At 44.7% G+C, this 22,825-nt stretch overlaps 1 protein-coding gene across 1 annotated transcript; it reads left to right on the forward strand.

The window, feature by feature from the left end:
• Positions 1-652: 652 nt before the first annotated feature.
• Positions 653-7,817, forward strand: TOMM6 (translocase of outer mitochondrial membrane 6). Its single transcript, XM_077295302.1, has 3 exons — positions 653-814; positions 887-998; positions 7,528-7,817. The coding sequence occupies exons 1-2, from the start codon at positions 684-686 to the stop codon at positions 981-983; spliced, it is 228 nt and encodes a 75-aa protein (XP_077151417.1). The 5' UTR covers positions 653-683; the 3' UTR covers positions 984-998; positions 7,528-7,817.
• Positions 7,818-22,825: the final 15,008 nt, after the last annotated feature.

Consider the following 22,825-nt stretch of genomic DNA (forward strand, 5'->3'; position numbering starts at 1 on the left):
TCTGGACTTTTTTTGTAGTTGCTGTTATTCTGTAAATAGTGGTGTTCGCAACACTGGGTTGGTTAAAACCGCCCCAACTCATGTTCTCCACAGAAAATTTTCAACGCCGGGGGGTGCTAAACACTTATTCCACAGCGCGGAATAAGTATTATTAACTGCCACCGATAAAAGGTGTATTTGTTGTCGTTAATTTAGCAAATAGGGTGATTTAAACTATTGTTTATTTTTTTTACTTTTTATTGTGCTGGGTGGTCCGATTAGGTGACTTGAACCTGTGGTCATGTGATCGCCCCTGCTATATACAGCAATAAAACATTAATGCTATATATTGCACAGATCACGTTCTCCCATGAACAACAGTCAGCAATGAACTGTCTACATTGGGTGACTAGTGCCCTCAGCAGCTCCACTCTGGTGACCTCATCACTGGTCTGTGCAGGATGGACAGGCTGCAGGAAGATCCTCACAGGAAGGCGCACAGTCAGTCAGACACAATGTCAGTCAGTCACACACCTGCTGCTTCCTTATAGCAGCTGCGCCACGTGATTAGGGAGGCTCCGCCCTTTCCGGTGACGTCACTCTCGACAGGCACAGCTCTGCCGTAGCCTTCAGTACTGTATTACGCTTGCGTACAAGAGGAGGAGGAAGTGACGTGTGGTCGGGCGCAGGCGCACTGCGGTGACATGCAGCTACAGCCGGAAGTAGTGGCCGATCAGGTCATGATGGCGCCTGGCGGTGCGGAGATCAGTGCTAGCGGTCGTGGCTGGGTTCGCGGAGCCTATAAGTTTATGACTGACAGGAATGACTTCCGGCGGTGAGGAGCGGTCACGTGTTTGTGCGGTGCGGGTATCATGGCGGCGGGCTGATGTGTGTCTCCTCTTTGCAGGAATCTCCTTGTGAACCTCGGCCTGTTCGTTGCTGGTGTCTGGGCCGCTAGGAACATGTTTGACATTGACCTGATGGCTCCGCAGCCGGGAATGTGATGGCAGAGGCTGCAGGTAGGCGCGCTTCTCACAGGCGGCGCCCGGCATTGTGCGCATGCTTGCCGTCAGCGAGTGGGGATTACCTCCTTACAAAAAGCCGGTGCTGGCGCCCCCCGGTGGCCGGTGTGCCCGGTGCTGGCGCCCCCCGGCGGCCGGTGTGCCCGGTGCTGGCGCCCCCCGGCGGCCGGTGTGCCCGGTGCTGGCGCCCCCCGGCGGCCGGTCGGATTTAGGGGCCAAATTACATAGATGTAGAAGCCGGCTCACATTCCCTGACAGGACTCGGGGCTTGTTTCCACAAAGAGGGGTAAATGGCACGTTATTTATGTCTCACATAACCGTATACATTACACTGCGCTGCTCTAACGTGCTGGACTTGTAAAAGCTCTATAGAAGGAAATGGAACTTTAGGCTCAGTTTGCAGTGCTAGATGACTTGTTAACGCACATCCCCATCCTTAAAGGGAACCTGTCACCCCGTTTTTTCGGTATGAGATAAAAATACTGTTAAATAGGGCCTGAGCTGAGCATTACAATAGTGTAGTTTGTGGACCCCGATTCCCCACCTATGCTGCCGAAATATGTTACCAAAGTAGTCGTTTTCGCCTGTCAATCAGGCTGGTCTGGTCAAAAGGGCGTGTTGTCTTCCCCCAGATTTTGCGTAGTTTTCCGTTGGTGGCGTAGTGGTGTGCGCATGCCCAAGGTCCCGAATCCTCTGCCAGGGGATTTAAAAGAGCGCGCTGTTCGTTATTTCATTGGTGATCGGTGGGCGCGGCCATCTTCCTTTGGCCGCGCGTGCGCAGAAGCAGCGCTCTGCTGGCCGCGGCTTCAGGAAAATGGCCGCGGGATGCCGCGCGTGCGCAGATGGATATCGCGGCGGCCATTTTCCTGAAGCCGCGGCCAGCAGAGCGCCGCGGCCAGCAGAGTGCCGCTTCTGCGCACGCGCGGCCAAAGGAAGATGGCCGCGCCCACCGATCACCAATGAAATAACGAACAGCGCGCTCTTTTAAATCCCCTGGCAGAGGATTCGGGACCTTGGGCATGCGCACACCACTACGCCACCAACGGAAAACTACGCAAAATCTGGGGGAAGACAACACGCCCTTTTGACCAGACCAGCCTGATTGACAGGCGAAAACGGCTACTTTGGTAACGTATTTCGGCAGCATAGGTGGGGAATCGGGGTCCACAAACTACACTATTGTAATGCTCAGCTCAGGCCCTATTTAACAGTATTTTTATCTCATACCGAAAAAACGGGGTGACAGGTTCCCTTTAAAGCCGAAAGCGCAGGAAGATGTGAGTGACGGCAGAGGAGCTGGCCAAGCTGGGGAGTGAGGACCCGCCTACCTGGCTAGAGACAGGAATTGTGGCTAAGTATAAAAATGCTTTATTTGGGGTATACTTGAACCTAAAACTAAAAGAGCCACCTTGTTAGAATGCAGCATTACTGCTGCACAAGGTGGCTCTTTTAGTTTATAACGGCTGGTTGGGGTGACAGTGGCCCTTTAACCCCTTAGTGACAGAGCCAATTTGGTACTTGATGACCGAGCCAATTTTTACAATTCTGACCACTGTCACTTTATGAGGTTATAACTCTGGAACCCTTTAACGGATCCTGCTGATTCTGAAATTTTTTCGTGACATATTTTACTTCATGTTACTGGTAACATTTCTTCAATATTACTTGCGATTATTTATGAAAAAAACCGGAAATATGGCAAAAAATTTTAACATTTTGCAATTTTCAAAATTTGTATTTTTATGCCCTTAAATCACAGAGATATGTCACGAAAAATAGTTAATAAATAACATTTCCCACATGTCTACTTTACATCAGCACAATTTTGGAAACAACATTTTTTTTTTTTTTTGGTTAGGGGGTTATAAGGGTTAAAAGTTGACCAGCAATTTCTCATTTTTACAACACCAATTTTTTTTTAGGGACCACATCACATTTGAAGTCATTTTGAGGGGTCTATATGATAGAAAATAACCAAATGTGACACCATTCTAAAAACTGCACCCCTCAAGGTGCTCAAAACCACATTCAAGAAGTTAATTAACCCTTTACGTGCTTCACAGGAACTGAAACAATGTGGAAGGGAAAAAATGAACATTTAACTTTTTTTGCAAACATTTTACTTCAGGACCATTTTTTTTTATTTTCACAAGTGTAAAAACAGAAATTTAACCATAAATGTTGTTGTGCAATTTCTCCTGAATACGCCGATACCCCATATGTGGGGGTAAACCACTGTTTGGGTGCACCGCAGAGCTTGGAAGTGAAGGAGCGCCGTTTGACTTTTTCAATGCAGAATTGGCTGGAATTGAGATCGGACACCATGTCACGTTTGGAGAGCCCCTGATGTGCCTAAACAGTGGAAACCCCCCACAAGTGACACCATTTTGGAAACTAGACCCCTTAAGGAACTTATCTAGATGTCTGGTGAGCACTTTAAACCCCCAGGTGTTTCACAGAAGTTCATAACGTAGAGCCGTGAAAATAAAAAATCGCATTTTTTCTACAAAAATTTTTTTGCCCCCAAATTTTTATTTTCACAAGGGCAACAGGAGAAATTAGACCACAAAAGTTGTTGCCCAATTTCTACTGAGTGCATCGATACCCCATATGTGGGGGTAAACCACTGTTTGGGCGCACCACAGAGCTTGGAAGATAAGGAGTGCCGTTTTACTTTTTCAATGCTCTTCCCATGGCCGCAGGATTCTGATCAGTATCGTTGCTGATCAGCGACTGTGCTAAGGGACTTTTTTTCTTTTTTTAGCTAGAGTAGCAGATGTCACATTGTGAGCGACAGCCGATATTATCTTTTTGGAAAAAGTTAGTACAGAGTAGCTTTATAGGTAGGGAGGTAGCATACTAGAGTAGCAGATGTCAGTGTTAGTGACGTCTAATTTTCTTTTAGACAAAAAAAATAGAGTAGCTGTATAGATGGGGATGTAGCATCTTTCTTTTGCAAGGAAAAAAAATTATCACCAGGTAATTTCTTAGCATCAGGGGAGCATACGTCAGTATCAGTGACGTCTGTTGTTCTTTTGAAAAAAAGAATGGTTAGCGCCAAGTAAATTTATAGCTAGTGCATTAAGGGAGCGCACGTCAGTGTTGAAGTCCATTTTCTTTTGCAAAAAAAAAAAATAGTGCCAAGTAAATTGTTAGCTAGAGCATTAGGGGAGAACCCGGACAGAACTGTGTCCTTGAGCCCAATAGAGCAGAGCATAGTGAGGAGGAGATGGTGATCCACAGTGTCAAACGCAGCAAAGAGATCCAGGAGAATCGGCAGGGAGCAGTGACCATTAGATTTAGCTGTTAATAGACCATCAAAGACTTTACTGAGGGCAGTTTAAGTACATTGTAAAGAGTGGAAACCATATTGTATAGGGGAAGAAGAGTGATCTGAGAGATAGCATATTAGTCGGGAGTGGACAAAGTGTTCTAGGAGTTTAGAGATGAAGGGAAGATTTGAGACAGGTCTATAGTTAGCAGCATAGTTTTGGTCGAAGGATGTTTTTTTTTTATTTTTAAGTATGCTAGCGTGTTTAAATGTGGGAAAGATACCAGATAAGGGAGAGAGGTTAAATATTTTAGTTGAGTGGTGACAGTCGTGGAAATGGACTGGAGGAGATATGAGGGAATAGGGTCAATGGTGCAAGTAGTGAGGTGAGAAGATGCAAGGAGCAGGATCACTTTTTCTTCCGTGACTGGTTCAAAGACAGAGTGAGCTAGATGTAGTTGGGGAGGGAGGACCGTGCATGGTATGAGGGGAATGGGAGAAAATTTCCTGTTGGATATGGTCAATTTTTTTCTTTGAAATAATTGGCCAGATCGTCAGCACTGAGGTCGATGGTCGGTCCTGTACTTTTTGGATTGAGGAGGGAATGAAGTGTCACTGATGTTTAGGATTGTTGGATAGTGAAGTGTTGAGGGTGTTGAAATAGGTTTGTTTGGAGAGGTGAAGGGCAGACTTGTATGTTTTAAGGATAAACTTACAATGGACGAAATCTTCAACCAGATTGGGTTTTCTCCACAGACATTTGGCGCACCTGGAGCACCACTGTAGAAGGTGTTAGTAGCTTGTGCCAGGGTTGATGCCTTCTGTCAAGTTGTTCTATGTGTAGGAGGTGAAGCACATCCAGGGCACTTTGCGGTGTATCATTTTAATGTTTCAGTGCAGAATCAGGATATGAAAGGGAGGCGATTGGGGCCAATGATGACTGCAAATTCTTCACAAGTTTCTGTGTGTTAATAGTGCTTATATTTCTGTGAGAGTGGGAAGTGGGGGAGTCCTGAGTGGCGTGACAGTTCTTGAAAAAGAATGAAAGAAGGTTTTGGTCAGAGAGGGGTGTTGGTAAAATAATGAGCAGATCCGGGAGAAGATCAGATCTATCGTATTCCCATCTTCATGTGAAGGAGGAGGTTAGAGATAAAAGGTGAGTGGCAGATGGGAGAGGGGATCACCAATTGGGATGCTAATGTCCTCCATGATGAGGGAGGGGGATGTCAAAAGATAGAAAAAGTTGGAGCCAGGTGGGAAATTGATCCAAGAACTGAAGGGAGGGGCCCGAACGGCGATAGATTATTGCCAATCACAGGGAGAAGAGCTGGTAGAGTCTGACATTGTGGAACTCGAAAAGAAGGGAAGTTAAGTGAGGGTACAGCAGCCAGGATCATATTCCTCACCAACCGATGCCTTTAACTTGAGCCAGCCGTTGCACTGGTTGCCCATCCGATATAGAGTTCAATCAATCAAAACTCATCACTCTCACCCACAAAGTGCTCCACACTTCAGCACCACCCTACATCTCCTCCCTCATCTGTCTGCCACCCTACCCGTGCCCTCCATTCTGCTAATGACCTAAGATTAACATCCTCAATAATCCGAACCTTTCAATCCAGTCTCCAAGACTTCTCGTGAGCTGCTCCAATTGTTTGGAATGCATTACCTAGGACACTTTGATTAATCCCCAATACCCACAGTTTTAAGCGTTCCCTGAAATGTACTTTATACTTGGCTATTGCCTCAACATGCTTATTGTATCTTGGATTATAATAAGTACATGGGGGTGTAAATCTCTCAGATCAGGTCCTCAAACCATTCAGTGCCATACGATAAGTTAAAGTATGGTACAAAAAAATGTCCATGTACATTGTACAGCTGGCACTCTACAATGCTTTTGTGCTGTTCCGACCTGCAGGCAATACAAGGACCTTCCTTCAGTTTCAGGAGGTAGTCATCAAGGCCCTAATGTTTGTCACACAGTAAGTTAGGTTTCCAGTTCTGAAATTGATTGTACCCGTATTGTCCCAGGTCAAATTTTCCAGTAGAGTTTCCCCAAAAAGCGAATAAGGGAAGATTATAAAAAAGATTCCGCGTATGCTCCAAAAGGGGAATCAGAAGAGACACAATTTACCATTGTGAAACCTGCCCTGAGAAACCTGGCCTTTACATTAAGAATTGCATCAAAGTGTACAACTCGTCCACATATTCATAACATTTAGTTTTTTCCATGTTAACACAACACTCTTTTATAATCTGATGTGTTTTGCACAACTTACATATACCACCATATTATAAATTCATACAGCAGTAAAATTAAAAGCATTATCATTACTATAAAACTGCTTCTAGATAAATTCTGTGAGGGGTCTAGTTTCCAAAATGGTGTCACTTGTGGGGGATTTCCACTGTTTAGCCACATCAGGGGCTCTCCAAACTCAGCACGGCGCGTGCAGACCATTCCGTCAAAGTCTTGAGTTCCAAACCTTCATTCCTTCCCCTCCTAGTCCTGCCTTGTGCCCAAACAGTAGTTTTCCACCACGTATGGGGTATTGGCGTACAAGAATTTTTGGGTCCATTTTCTCCTGTTACTTTCGTGAGTCTAAAAAACATTTATGTGGAAAAAAATGCATTTTTTCTTTTTGTTTGTTTATGGCTCAACAATATAAATTTCTGTGAAGCACCTGAGGGTTCAGTGTGCTCTCAACACATCTTAAGGTACCGTTACACTAAACGACTTACCAACGATCACGACCAGCGATGTGATCGTTGGTAAGTCGTTGTGTGGTCGCTGGGCAGCTGTCACACAGACAGCTCTCTCCAGCGACCAACGATCAGGGGAACGACTTCGGCATCGTTGAAACTGTGTTCAACGATGCCGAAGTCCCCCTGCAGCACCCGGGTAACCAGGGTAAACATCGGGTTACTAAGCGCAGGGCCGCGCTTAGTAACCTGATATTTACCCTGGTTACCATTGTAAAAGTAAAAAAAAAAAACAGTACATACCCACCTTCTGATGTCTGTCACGTCCTCCCCCGGCGGCTTCCCTGCACTGAATGTGTCAGCGCCGGCCGTAAAGCAGAGCTCAGCGGTGTCCTGATACATTGTGGACAAATGTATGTTTCTCCAATCCACATGCAGACTTCCCTGGTATAATGGAACACTTACGTTACAGTTTACCAGTTGGTAATCCCACTCTGCTGATTCCTTGTCTGATGTCATTCTTTTTTTTTTTTTTGTTTTGTTTTTCAGTTTGTGTCATTCCCTCATATCTGCACGGAAATCGGTGTAATGGCAGTTCCCCATTACAGTGTCTGGGTCTACGTTGTGCGATGGCTACACATTGAGTGGACCAATCATATGCAGCTGGAAGACCATTGATGACGTTCTATTGGGAAGCCCTGTTACTTGTTTATAAGGGGATCCCCGAGCTAACCAAGATTAATACAAATATTTATTATTTAATTTGAAACTTCATGTTTTAGAGTGTAAAGGAGTGCTCTTATACTAAAATGATAAAAACAAGGTTTGCCATACCCTAATATTGTGGTCCATCTGTTTTCTTAAAACATGTATGTGTTTTGTTTTTCTTTGTTTGTTTTTTTACTTAGTGCCTACTCGCAAAGTGACACTTGGGAAGTAATGTAGAAGATTGACTCCTGGAAAAGACCACATGGTCCTTAAGTTCTTTTCTAATGTTTTTTCTGTCCATGAGGCTGTCCGGCTACTCTGTATCCTGCATCGGGAGGTGAGCGGTGGTGATGACATGTCTAGCATACCTCCTCGTATGCTCATGCGATTAGCAGATATGCATCTGTCGTCTTATACCAGGAATTGTGCATGCATCTCTGCAGTCATGGGGATGCACAGTCTTCTGCACCACTCACCTCCTGATGTGGAAGTATGTGGCACCAGTCACCCCACGTCAAGGGGGTCATAGCCAATACTCTAAAACAATTAAAATGAGATGGCAGCAGCGCCAAGATCTACAAGAACGGGGTCCCTTTAATAGAAAAAAAAGTGGATCTAGATTTGCCAAATTTCAATTAATTGGTAGAATAAAGATCCACTTTTTCTTTTTAACTATGCATAGACAGGATGCCGCAATCGTTTTGTACTATTAAGAAGTAGATTGATGGCTAAACAATCATTTCACACGAGTCATTTATGTTCAGTGGCAGAAATTGATGTTAATTCTAGAAAAAATCTAATGGCTAAGATGCATGAAATTCATTGAGACAATTAATTTGAAGCATCTTACTCCAGCAGACTATACTTTGACTGCAACAATAGTTTTTAAACTATCAGATCTGGTATACGTATGGTTATCCCTGGCTTGCTTGACTCCATTTACTTCTGATTTTCCAACCACGTGTGCTTGAAGTCTGATACAAACAGCTATTGTCTTGTTGTGAAATATTTACTGATATTATTTCTGATTATTTCACATTCCTTTAGAACTTTAAAGCGTAACCTTCGTTTTAATTTTTCACATAAATAAATGGTACACCTGAAAATAAGTAACTTTGTAATATATAGTATCAGAGAAATGTGCTCTTCTTTGCCAATATTTATGATTCATTATCAAAATTCTCAATTCGTAGGTATAATCATTATTCTGTGGAGACAGACTTCCCAATACTGAGGTGGAAGATGGCAGTTGCTATAGATTTAATTCTATCTAGATAGGACATATCTATCTCCTCCTATCTACATAGAATCTTATCAGTAGCATCTCTCATCTCCTAAGATTCTATGTAGATAGGAGGACAGAGCTATCTACATAAGAGATGGCAGTTGCTGTGGATATAATTCTATCTCATTGTTGGGAAGTCTGTCTTTTGAATTTTGGTAATTACTGATCAATTTTGACAGAAGGAAGCAGTTTTCTCTGATCAGATATACAGTGGCTTGTGACAGTGTTTACCCATCTCCCTCACCCTCTTGGCATTTTTCATGTTTTACAGCCTTACAACCTGGAATGTCACTGTTTTTTTTTCTTGAGGGTTTGCACTAGTTGATGTAACGAACATGCCTGTAACTGTGATCATTTGTTTAATGTGAAACAAATTGGACACAATAACTGAAAATTTCATGCCCCTAAAGTCAGTGCTTTGTAGAGCCTCTTTTTGTGGCAATTACAGCTGCAAGTTGCTTTGGAAAAGTTTCTATGAGCTTTTCACATCTTGACGCTGGGATTTTCGCCCATTTTTCAAGGCAAAACTAGTTAGATGGTTAGACCACAGATTCTCAGTTGGATTAAGGTCTGGGCTTTGACGAGGCCACTCAAAAATATTTACACATTTCCACTTGAGTGTTGCTTTGGGTCATTGTCTTGCAGGAATGTGAACCTCTGTCCCAGTCTCAAATCACTGACGGCCTGAAGGTTTTTCTCAAGAATATCTTTATCTTTAGCACCATCCATCTTCCCCGTCAACTCGAACCATTTTCCCTGTCTCTGCTGCTGAAAAACATCCTCACAAAATTATGCTGCCTGCATCATGTTTCACTGTGGGGATGGTGTTCTTGGGATGATGAGCTGTGTAGGTTTGGCGCTAGACATAGCGTTTACCTTGGTGGCTATAAAGTTTAATTTTGGTCTCATCTGACCACAGCACCTTCCTCCATACATTTGGGGAGTATCCCACATATATTTTCCCAATATATATAGTACCTACTGTATATACTCTACTGCTCCTTCGGGGTTACTTTTGTTCTCTGTGCTGCCTCTCTGAGTTATGCCCTTCTTGCCCGCGATGAGAGTTTTGGTCTGCGGCCATCTATTGGAAGGTTTTGTTGTGTACCATGTTCTTTCCGTTTGATGATAATGGATTTGATGGTTCTCTGGTGGATTTTCAGAGATTGGTATATATTTTTTTTTTTTTTTGTGTTGTTATAACCTAACCCTGACTTGTACTTGTCAACAACTTTGTCCCTCACGTGTTTGGAGATCTCCTTGGTCTTCATGGTGGTGTTTGGTTAGTGGTGCCTCTTGCTTAATGGTGTTGCAGTCTCTGTGGCCTTTCAGAAAAGTTGTGTATACTAACAGGCATGTGACACTTAGATTGTACACAGGGCGACTTCCTTTCACTAACCATGTGATTTATGAATGTAATTGCTTGCACCAGAAATTTTTAGGATCTTCATTGCAAAAGGGGTTAATACATATGCACATGCCAATTTTTAGTTGTTTGATCCCATAAACTTAACCCCTTTACCCCCGAGGGTGGTTTGCATGTTAATGACCGGGCCAATTTTTACAATTCTGACCACTGTCCCTTTATGAGGTAATAACTCTGGAACGCTTCCATGGATCCCCGTGATTCTGACATTTTTTTTGTGACATATTGTACTTCATGATAGTTATTTCTTTGATATGAATGGGGTTTATTTGTGAAAACGGAAATTTGGTGAAAAATTTTGAAAATTTATCAGTTTTCCAACTCTGAATTTTCATGCCCTTAACCCCTTTCTGACATTGGGCATAATAGTATGCCCACTTCGGACTCCCTCCCTTTGATGTGGGCTCTGGCTGTGAGCCCACATCTTTCCCAGCACATGTCAGCTTCAGGTGCTTTTCAGAAATTAATACAAAGTGGCATGATAGGAAAGTTGGTTTTTACCACCTAAATGTCGCTGACTTTTTAACAGGTCAGTGTAGCCGGCAGACTCTAAGGCTGCTATTTCCTCGTGAATTGCCATGGCAAACATCAGGACCATACAATAATTCTCAGGGTGCCGATGGGGATAAGAGGAAACCCCCACACTCTGTTAACCATTTAAATGATGTAGTCACTATTGACAACAGCATCTAAGGGGTTAAACAGATATGGACGGTGCCAACACTGATCGTGGCTGATGCAGCAAGTTGTCAGCTATAGTGTACAGCCGACAGCCGCTGGATTGTCACCTGTATGGGGAGGCTATTCCCTTATCTCAGGTCAGTTAAAAGACGTATTGGCGATCATTAAGGGGTTAAAACATAAAAACACGTTATTATTTCTCTGTGTAGACACATTTTTATAAGAGAGTACCAAATAGAAATACAAAACCATCAGGGAAATAATTCCACGTCTAAAAGCCTCCATGCACTAAATCAGTTGGCAGGATCAGCTGAACGCCTAATATGTATGGGGGACCACCAGACTTCTCCCCTGACAGATAATGGAGGAGAGAAGGATCCTTCGATTGGAATTTCAATGGCTGAGCCTTTTGGAGTGTTCCAGTGTAAGCAGGGAGGGGGTCAGGAGTGAGTGGGTCAGGAGTGAGTGACTGACTGCTGTATAATGTGTACGTCCAGCTTAAGCTGGAATCAGTCTTATAAAAAAATTGCTTCAATGTTGATCCAAAAAAGTAGGATGCGTGTCATGTGAGTACAATGCGATTTTTCTCGCCTAGCATCCATATGCAATGTATCATCTTTAACATACTGTAATTCTGTGTAATTTAAGGCTAGTTTTCACAACAAACACGCTCATTCAGAAGACCTAGCTTCCTGTCCTGTCCCGCAGGGGGGCACGGGACTCCACTCTTGAAGCCAGAACAGTACAAACAGGTGGTCAGTTGGATGACAGATAATGCTTCCTGCATGTTTCACAGCACCACCCAGACTTCCACATGGTCCAGAGTCTGGATCACATAAGCCTCACCCTGATCCTCCTGACTTCCACCACGGCGGCTCCCAGGAGACAAGTGATCCCACACACGCCGAGGAGCTCTTTACATTTCCATTGATTCTGGCTTCTCGCACTGTATGTTTCAAGAGGGAACCCAAACCATAACTACTTGGGATAACAAAAAAATAAAGATATAATAAAATGATTTTTTTTTTTAATTGAAGGCACCACGTAACAACAAGTTAAAAACAACATACAAGACAGAATTAAAAATAACAAATGTGGGGGTCGTGTCCGGATGCTGGCCTGAGCAGATATGCGGCTACAGAGCTCCCACCAGGCTTTTCTCTAAACAGGCTTAAGGAACCTGCACCAGCGTTCTTCCTGCTTCTCCGATGGGCACCATGAGTATGAAGTATAAACATCCAAGAAAAATAAGTACCAAAAGGGAAATCAAAGCGTGTAACATATAATCCCCTTTAAAAACATTAATTTTTATTAGATATATTTAAAAATACCACTTCCCAGTGAAAACAGAAAAAATGTATAGGAATGCAAATAGGGTGCACCTGTCCTGATAAATTGCCCTACGCTGACCTGCTGTCCCTGCCTGACAGTGGAGGTTGGCACCCTGATAGATTATTTGGCGCCCCCACTCCGCGACGACTGTCTCCTGCTGGCCCTATTGAGTAACTTGCCAGCTAAAGGAGGGAAAACAATGAGCAATAAAAAGAGATGAAGCAAGGGCAGAGAAACAAAAAACTAAGGTGCACACTAGATATATACTAACAACCTCCCTAATTGAGGTCCCAATACGGACAGTATGCTAGGAGCATATAACCAAAATGACTCATAGAATTATAATGTAGTTGTCCTTATATACACTCACAAAAAGATATACTAATGTGCATAAATAATGAGACCTCGGTAGGAGGAAGAGCATAGATAAACATGACCTGGTTCGGTCCGGATAGAAAACTGTGCATAGCCACACTGCCTGGCAATATTCAGGAATGATTATAGTAGATGCATACAAAAATGTCTAGACAGTATTATACCACCACTGCACATAAGATAGAATAACATGCAACTGCCTGGCAATATTCAGAAATGAGTAATAAATGCATACAAAAATGTCTAGACAGTATTGTACCACCACTGCACATAAGATAAAATAATATGCAGGTGCCGATAATTGGTAATAACCAGTAGTCAGTGTCTATACTCATGCATAGTACGATGGACCAAAAAATGAATGCTATCAAAGGCAGCCAGTGAGGGGGGTATTGTCCCCAAGACAAAACACTTAGCTGTCAGTATAACGCCCCAACGCGTTTCCCCGTCATACGGTTCCTCAGGGGGCAAGAACGGATATGATGAACCGGAGGTCAATGATGCAGGTGCCCTGATACCGGGACAGACCTGTTTGGATCCCTGGAGAGGGGACTTATATAATGAAATATAACTACTGCTAGCAAATCAGCAGGATACCCAGAGCCCCTCCTCTCCCCAAGTTTCCGGAAAACACCGGGTGTAGCACTACCCACAAATATGGTCAATCGATATGTGCCAAAAAATTATAAATATATACGTCCATATCAGCAGAGGGCTCCCACCCCCCAACACAGATAAACAAATCATAAAACACAAAAGGATAATTTACATACCGCACCAGGCAACAAGCCACAAGTAGATTCTACACCACATGGTATGCGCTGGGCGCCGCCATAATGGATACAGGGACGCCAGACAGTGCATGCGCACAGTCCCAATGCCTAAGAGGCGGTGCTTGTGCGCTTCATGTCATAGGAGCTCAAACGCCAGAGCACAACAATTCATGCTCGGCGCCGCCATGTTTGGTGTGTTGAACTCCACCACGCATGCGCCTGGTACCAACAGAATCATCAGGCCGGCGTAATAGACAAGTGGGATCAAAAGAACCAGCGCAGGCGCGTCATCCGCAAATCAAAAGATCGGCGCACACGCACTGGGATTAGATAGAATCGGCAAAACACCACTGCCAACCAATTGATAAAGATACAGCTTAGAAACGATAACGAAAGTGTCTGTGCAGTAGTAATGATAGGGAGAAAAATAAATAAAATTAATATCGGTCACAATAAACCCCTACATAAACGCTGTAGAATAATGGTATAGCGGTCCAAAGTTCAGATTCCTCCTTAATCAATGCACCGTGGGACGGGAGCAAAGACACAGTCAATTAATGTATAACAAATAAGTGAATATGCTATATTACAGAAAGCACGTATAGGTCAGAGATTCGTTCAATCCTCCCGGCGCCATAGATTGCATGCGGAAGATCCACTCTGCTTCCCGTTTGAGGAGGGCTTGATCAAAATTACCTCCTCGTATCTTAGGTTTCAGCAACTCAATCATACACAGAGTGATCCCCTCCAAAGAACCCCCATGTACCCGATTCATGTGTCGGGCAAGCGGGGTATCCCTGTTATGCCTAATGTCCCCGAGATGTTCCCCAAATCTCGTTCTTAACTCCCTTTTGGTTTTGCCAATGTAATCAAGGGGACAGGGGCAGGTGATCTTATATATTACCCCTGTAGATTTGCAATTGCCGAAATCTCTAATGTCAAAACATCTACCATTGGCCGCACTAATAAATTGTTTGGTCTGTCTGACATACTGGCACTTTGAGCAGTTGCCGCATCTAAAGAAGCCTAGTGGTTTCCTCTCAAGCCACGTACCTGCTGCCTGTGGTTTTTGATACAAACTATGTACCAGGCGGTCCCCAATTGTTCTCCCCCTTCTATAGGTGATGCTGGGTGCAGGGGAGATAAAATCCTTAAGGTTGGGATCAGCTTGGAGCACGCCCCAGTGCCTTCTGATGATCTGATATATTTTGTCAGACTGATTATCAAAAGTCCCTATGAGTCTGACCAGGTCTGGAGTATCCCCCGGTCTCTCCCGGGTTCTTAATAGAGTTGACCTGTCACTCTCAAGTGCTTCCCTATAGGATTTAGTAAGGACTTCCGAGGGATAACCTCTCTCCCTAAATCTGCGATGTAGCTCCCCAGCTTGATATTTAAACGTGTCCACCTCGGAGCAGTTCCTACGGATACGCAGAAACTGCCCCTTAGGTATTCCACGCTTAAGGGGGGTAGGGTGATGGCTGTGCCACTGCAGAAAACTATTTGTAGCAGTCGGCTTCCGATAGGTGTTTGTGCTTATACCCCCATCGCTGTTTTTTGAGATTGTGAGGTCCAGGAAAGCAATAGTATGTTCCTGAAATTCGGACGTAAATCTCATTCCGATATTGTTAATATTAATCTCCCTCACAAACCTCTCAAAGTCAGCCCCTGGGCCAGACCAAAGAATGAAAATGTCGTCGATGTATCTGGCCCAGAGGCCGATGTGGGGCTGCCACCACCTATCCTCCTCCGGAAAAATAAAGGTTTTCTCCCACCAGCCCAGGAACAAGTTGGCGTACGTGGGGGCACACGGGCTCCCCATCGCTGTGCCCCTGAGCTGGTGGAAGTACTTACCGTTGAAGATAAAAAAAATTCCGGGTGAGGGTAAATAGAAGAAGCTGTTGAACAAAATTGTTATGTTCAGCACATTCAATGGCTCGTGTCCTCAAAAAGTGGTCAACTGCCTTCATGCCAATGTCATGGGGGATGCTGCTGTACAGCGCTTCCACGTCAATGGAGGCTAATATCATATGGGGTTCCACAACAACATCCTCCAGCATGCCCAGAAGGTGCAACGTATCCCTCACATATGAGGGAAGTGATAACACAAAAGGCCTCGGGATCTGATCTATATATATACCAATATTTTGAGATATTGAATCAATCCCTGCCACAATTGGGCGACCTTTTAACGGGTCAAGGCCCTTGTGCACCTTCGGGAGGGCATAAAAGGTTGGCACAGTTGGAGAGGTGGGAGCAAGGAAGGAATATTCATTTTTAGATATAAGCCTTCTATCCACAGCTTTATCCAATAGAGTCATCAACTCATCGGAGTAATTTTTAGTGGGATCTCCCGATAGAATTTCATAAGTTTGATGGTCATTGAGGAGCAAACCACACATCTGAAGATATTTAGGATGGTCAAGGATAACAAGATTTCCACCTTTATCAGATGATTTAAAGATCAGGTTGGTGTTTTTTTCAAGTCTCTTTAAAGCTGTGGACTCATTCGTTGATAAATTATAATCCCTGTGCAGATAATTATTAGAGATCTTACATAAATCTGCCTCAACTAGTTTGACAAAAATGTCAACACTAGTGACATCACTAATAGGTGGTCATTTTCTTACTCCTCCTCCTCAGAGATGTAAAAGGTCCTTCACCCCTCCCTCTCTCATTCTCGTGTAGGAGACCCAACAGGGCATTATACCCTTCAAGATCTTCCTCACTAAGACCCAGTTCTCTGCACTTCTCCCAATCGTTTTTCTGGAAGAACAGTTTCCACTTAAGATTTCGGCCGAAAAGATTGATGTCCTTAACCCAATTGAAGCAATTATACACATTTGTGGGGACAAAATTTAGGCCCCTCTGCAATACAGCATATTCTTCCTTTGAGAATACAAACGGAGTCAGATTAATGATCTGGCCCTGTGCTATTGGGGCCGCCTTCTCAGATCGTATTTTGCTGATGGTCTGTTGTCTAAAAAAGACGATGTTGCAAAGGATGAGGAGGAGGACGCCTGGGGTGCAGAGCCAAAACCGCCTACAGGTCCCCTTGTACCCCTTCCCCTTCCCCCCCTTCCCTTCTGCCTGTGTTGGCTCTTGGTCGAACGCCATTGATGAAATGGGGCAGCCCCCTGTTCTGACCGTTCCGTATCTGATGTATCTATATCAGAGGAGACGTCCCCAGTATTCTGAGGCTGATAGTCATAGGCCTTGTTGTCCTTAAATTCGTTCAGATCCCTAGTGAACTGTGAGTGTTTTCTATCTTTTAGCCTGTTCTGAAATTTCTCTGTGGACGTTTGTAAAAAATTCTCCCTCCTAGTGTACTCAGGGTCAGTTTTTTGTTTTTGGGCCTGTTCAATCAATGAATTCAATTTGATGCTGGATTCCTCAAAGAGTCTCTTTTCCTCTACAAGTAATATCTGCATAAAACGGATAGAGGAATCGATAGACTCCTTTATCCAAGCTGCCAACACAGTTGAATTTGCGGTCCGAGGGGAGGGCCTAATCGGAATACGTAGTCCCTTAGGCACGATCCTATTTTTTTATATAGTTTTCCAACCCCTTAATTTCCCACCACGATTTTATATTATCCTTGTAACACAAATAGATGTCTTTAAAGAGATTCTGGAGGGAAAGATTATCTGTATTCTGCAGGGGAGTGTCACTGATGGAGAAGACTATGTTTGCATCCTGTGCCCACACATTAGTATCAATAGGACCTGAAAGGAACCCCGCCATACCATAGAAAAATCAGTATAAACATCCAAGAAAAATAAGTACCAAAAGGGAAATCAAAGCGTGTAACATATAATCCCCTTTAAAAACATTAATTTTTATTAGATATATTTAAAAATACCACTTCCCAGTGAAAACAGAAAAAATGTATAGGAATGCAAATAGGGTGCACCTGTCCTGATAAATTGCCCTACGCTGACCTGCTGTCCCTGCCTGACAGTGGAGGTTGGCACCCTGATAGATTATTTGGCGCCCCCACTCCGCGACGACTGTCTCCTGCTGGCCCTATTGAGTAACTTGCCAGCTAAAGGAGGGAAAACAATGAGCAATAAAAAGAGATGAAGCAAGGGCAGAGAAACAAAAAACTAAGGTGCACACTAGATATATGCTAACAACCTCCCTAATTGAGGTCCCAATACGGACAGTATGCTAGGAGCATATAACCAAAATGACTCATAGAATTATAATGTAGTTGTCCTTATATACACTCACAAAAAGATATACTAATGTGCATAAATAATGAGACCTCGGTAGGAGGAAGAGCATAGATAAACATGACCTGGTTCGGTCCGGATAGAAAAGATAGTTTGATGGTCATTGAGGAGCAAACCACACATCATATCCGTTCTTGCCCCCTGAGGAACCGTATGACAGGGAAACGCGTCGGGGCGTTATACTGACAGCTAAGTGTTTTGTCTTGGGGACAATACCCCCCTCACTGGCTGCCTTTGATAGCATTCATTTTTTGGTCCATCGTACTATGCATGAGTATAGACACTGACTACTGGTTATTACCAATTATCGGCACCTGCATGTTATTTTATCTTATGTGCAGTGGTGGTACAATACTGTCTAGACATTTTTGTATGCATTTATTACTCATTTCTGAATATTGCCAGGCAGTTGCATGTTATTCTATCTTATGTGCAGTGGTGGTATAATACTGTCTAGACATTTTTGTATGCATCTACTATAATCATTCCTGAATATTGCCAGGCAGTGTGGCTATGCACAGTTTTCTATCCGGACCGAACCAGGTCATTTTTATCTATGCTCTTCCTCCTACCGAGGTCTCATTATTTATGCATATTAGTATATCTTTTTGTGAGTGTATATAAGGACAACTACATTATAATTTTATGAGTCATTTTGGTTATATGCTCCTAGCATACTGTCCATATTGGGACCTCAATTAGGGAGGTTGTTAGCATATATCTAGTGTGCACCTTAGTTTTTGTTTCTCTGCCCTTGCTTCATCTCTTTTTATTGCTCATTGTTTTCCCTCCTTTAGCTGGCAAGTTACTCAATAGGGCCAGCAGGAGACAGTCGTCGCGGAGTGGGGGCGCCAAATAATCTATCAGGGTGCCAACCTCCACTGTCAGGCAGGGACAGCAGGTCAGCGTAGGGCAATTTATCAGGACAGGTGCACCCTATTTGCATTCCTATACATTTTTTCTGTTTTCAATGGGAAGTGGTATTTTTAAATATATCTAATAAAAATTAATGTTTTTAAAGGGGATTATTTGTTACACACCATGAGTATGAAGACTCCTGCCTTCTCAGGAGCAGTATCGGCCGGCTCTGCGACCGCTCTGGATGCTTTCCGCCTGAGGGGGCAGAGCGGCGCACCGGCCCAGGTGCCATCTGGCTGTGAGGGGAGGCAGCTGGACTGCATGTGGAGGTTGCAGTTCCTGGCGTCCTGGGTGAGGGAGACCCACAGACATTTCCAGCAGATCCTGAAACTGGAAGGGGTAAGGAGGATACTCTCATTGGGAGGAGTCCCACGGCAGCAGCAGGCTGCTAGGGATCTGGAGACACAGATCTCCCCTGGACAGTGTGCTTCACAAAATGGCGGATTGCCACATGTTGAAGAAGGACACCCCCTCCCTCAGCAGAGTCATGCCTCAGAGCCTTTACTCTCCCCCACAATTACAAAGACCACCATGGATAGGAGTAAAAATGATGGGGAGGTGGGGGAAATGTTTTCTCAAAAGGTCCCCCCTAAGCTTACATCTAAAATCACTCATGAGGATGATTGGAGTGACTATACAGGGGCGAACTGGAGGAAGAGGGCCACTTGGGTAAACACCCTCCACCACTGTGGGTGAAGGTTTCCTCACGATTTCATTAAAAAGATTATTTTAAATCTGTAATGGCAGAGGTCAAAGATACATGCAGATCTGAGAGAGCCTTTGTGCGACAAGACCTGCAGCAACTGTCAGGTTGGATTGCTTCTTTGGAGGGGGAACACAACCTCACCAGATCCCATTTGGTTGAATTACATCAGGCATCTATTTCACAACAGAAAACTGTTGGAGAACTTTGGGTTCAACTGAAAGATCTGGATAATATGTGTAGGAGATGTAACATTAGGGTGAGAGGCGTCCCAGAGTCCAATGAGCAGGAAAACACTAAAATAATCCTGCATGATATTTTTAATTCCATTCTAGGAGATTCAGACTCAACGCCTATTAAATTTGATCTAGCTCATCGGGCCCTACAGCCTAAGGGCTCACTAGTGATGAGCGAGCACGCTAGTATTTGTGACTGCTCGGAGATTTAGTTTTCCTTTCCGCAGCTGCATAATTTGCAGCTACTAGATAGCTTGATTACATGTGGGGATTCCCTAGCAACCAGGCAACCCCCACATGTACTCAGGCTGGCTAGCAGCCATAAATCATGCAGCTGTGTCAACAAAAACTAAATCTCCGAGCAGTCACAAATACTAGGGAGACCACCCGAGCGTGCCCGGGAAAACCCGAGCAACGAGTATACTCGCTCATCACTAGTCGTCACCTTATCCACATGACATTACCTATTGCCTCCATGATTTTGAAATCAAGGAAAATATCATGATGAAAGCCAGGTCCGAAAAAGATATTGTATCTGGACATCGCAATTCAGTTATTTCCGGATTTGTCTCGTATTACCGTATATACTCGAGTATAAGGCTACTTTCACACTAGCGTTTTTGGCAGCACGTCGCAATGCGTCGTTTAGGAGAAAAAACGCATCCTGCAAAGTCGTCTGCAGGATGCGTTTTTTCCCCATAGACTAACATTACCGACGCAGTGCCACATGTCACAACCGTCGTGTGACGGTTGCGCCGTGTTTTGGCGCACAGGCGCCACAAAAAACGCTACATGTAACTTTTTTTTGTGCGTCAGGACCGCCATTTTCGACCGCGCATGCGTGGCCAAAACTCCGCCCCCTCCTCCCCGTACCTTGCAATGGGGCAGCGGAAGCGTCTTAAGACTGCTTCCGCTGCCCACGTCGGGCATTTTTGTCACAGTATACGTCGGGCCGACACAGCGCGACGGCCCCGTACCGACGCTAGTGTGAAAGCAGCCTAAGCCGAGAATTTCAGCCCATTTTTTTTTTTTAGGCTGAAATTGTCCCTCTCGGCTTATACTCGAGTCATACCCAGGGGTCGGCACGGAAGGGGGAGCGGCAGCTGTGTAATAATACTCACCTGCTCCTGGCGTGGTCCCTGCACGTCCCTGGTTCTCCGGGTGTCGGCAACTTCTTCCTGTATTGAGCGGTCACATTGTACCGCTCATTACAGTAATGAATATGCGGCTCCTCTCCCATAGGGGTGGAGCCGCGTATTCATTACTGTAATGAGCGGTACCATGTGACCGCTCAATACAGGAAGAAGCTGCCGGCGCCGGAGATCCAGGGACTACGCCGTGCCAGGAGCAGGTGAGTATAACGCAGTGCTCGATATTCACCTGTTCCCTGTTCCACCGACGGCCACCGCTGCGTCTTCCCCGTCCTCTGCACTGATGCTCAGGTCAGAGGGCGCGGTGACGCGATTAGTGTGCGCCGCTTCCCTCTGCCTGAACGTCAGTGCAGAGGACGGGGAAGACACAGCGGCGTCCGTCGGTGGAGCATGGACCGGTGAATATAGCAAGTGGCGGGGGCCTGAGAGAATGAGTATGTGATTTATTTATTTATTTTTTTAAATCGCAGCAAATGTCTGTATGGAGCATCTTATGGGGCCATGTACAGCATTATATGGGGCAAATATCTGTATGGAGCATCTTATGGGGCTATGTGCAGCATTATATGGGGCAAATATCTGTATGGAGCATTTTATGGGGCCATGTGCAGCATTATATGGGGCAAATATCTCTGGAGCATCTTATGGGGACATGTGCAGCATAATATGTGGCAAATATCTCTATTGGGCCATGTGCAGCATTATATGGGGCAAATATCTCTATGGAGCATCTTATGGGGCCATAATCGGCATTTGTGGAGCACTATACGGGGCAAATGTGTCTATGGAGCATCTTTTGGGGCCATAATCAGCATTTGTGGAGCATTTGGCTACTTTCACACTAGCGTTGGTACGGGGCCGTTGTCATGCGTCGGCCCGACGTACTGACGCACGTTGTAAAATAAATGCACAACGGGAGCAGTGAATGCAGTTTTTCAACGCATCCGCTGCCCCATTGTAATGTCTGGGGAGGAGGGGGGTGGAGTTTCGGCCACGCATGTGCGGCACTAATGCATGTCTATGGAGAAAAAACGCATCCTGCGGGCAACTTTGCAGGATGTGTTTTTTCTCCAAAACGACGCATTGCGACGTACCTCACACAACGCTAGTGTGAAAGTAGCCTTATATGGGGAAAATGTCTGTATGGAGCATCTTATGGAGCCATAATCAGCATTTGTGGAGCATTATATGGGGCAAATGTCTGTATGGAGCATCTTATGGGGTCATAATCAACATTTGTGCAGCACTATATGGGGCATATTTTGTATGGAGCGGGACCACCTGTATTTCTGTGGAGGGCTCTCACTAGGAGACCGCCTCCCGACGGTTTGGAATATCGTGGCAGGATAGTCTGTTAATCACTGGTGTTCAGGTTAGGGACAGAAAATATTGAGCGCGAGGCTCTTTTTCTTATACGTTGAGCGAGAGGCTCCGTGTTTTTAGAATACCAGTGTTGAAGATCGCTGCCAGTGGCCTACTGCAGGAGGACACAGTATTCTGTAAGAGTCATGTTGCATATCTTAAAGCAGAAGAAGTCCGTGCCCCACAAGTTAGATGAGGATGCCGTGGAAGTCAGGGCAATAGTTGAGTCACGGGAGGGCAAGAAGGCAGTCAAGAATGTTGAGAGATTGTATAAGCATGTAGGATTGCCCTAGTCAGGGAGATTGTAGCCGGCTATGTGGCCCAATTTCATAGAAAATAAACGAGGCATGTTGAAAGATAAAGGATTGTTAGAACAAGCGCAAGCTCATCTGCGAGTTGCGCGAAGCTTAAAGAACAAAGGATGAAAATAGGTTGATGGAGAGGAAGGATCAGACAATGTAGAACCCGTGTTTGGTTATAAAATGCCTTTGAACTGTGATTTTACAGATTGTAAAATGGCCGCCGTGCCACTGGTGATGAGAATGCGGTCCCAGCCATCGCCCTGTAATGGCGGCGGAAAGAGATCTCCAGAAGCGTAGGTGTGTACTGTTTGTGTTGTGCAGAATCCAACCTGGGTGGAAACCTGCCGTGTGTGTGCGTACGGG

This window comes from Ranitomeya variabilis, chromosome 3 (genome assembly GCF_051348905.1).
Source record: "Ranitomeya variabilis isolate aRanVar5 chromosome 3, aRanVar5.hap1, whole genome shotgun sequence".
NCBI classification, from domain to species: domain Eukaryota; kingdom Metazoa; phylum Chordata; class Amphibia; order Anura; family Dendrobatidae; genus Ranitomeya; species Ranitomeya variabilis.

What these genes read in the sequence shown, in the direction of transcription:
- TOMM6 (XM_077295302.1), top strand. Translation starts at nt 684, where the DNA reads ATGCAGCTACAGCCGGAAGTAGTGGCCGATCAGGTCATGATGGCGCCT. An exon ending in GACAGGAATGACTTCCGGCG is followed by an intron (nt 815 to 886) that starts GTGAGGAGCGGT and finishes TCCTCTTTGCAG; the next exon opens with GAATCTCCTTGTGAACCTCG.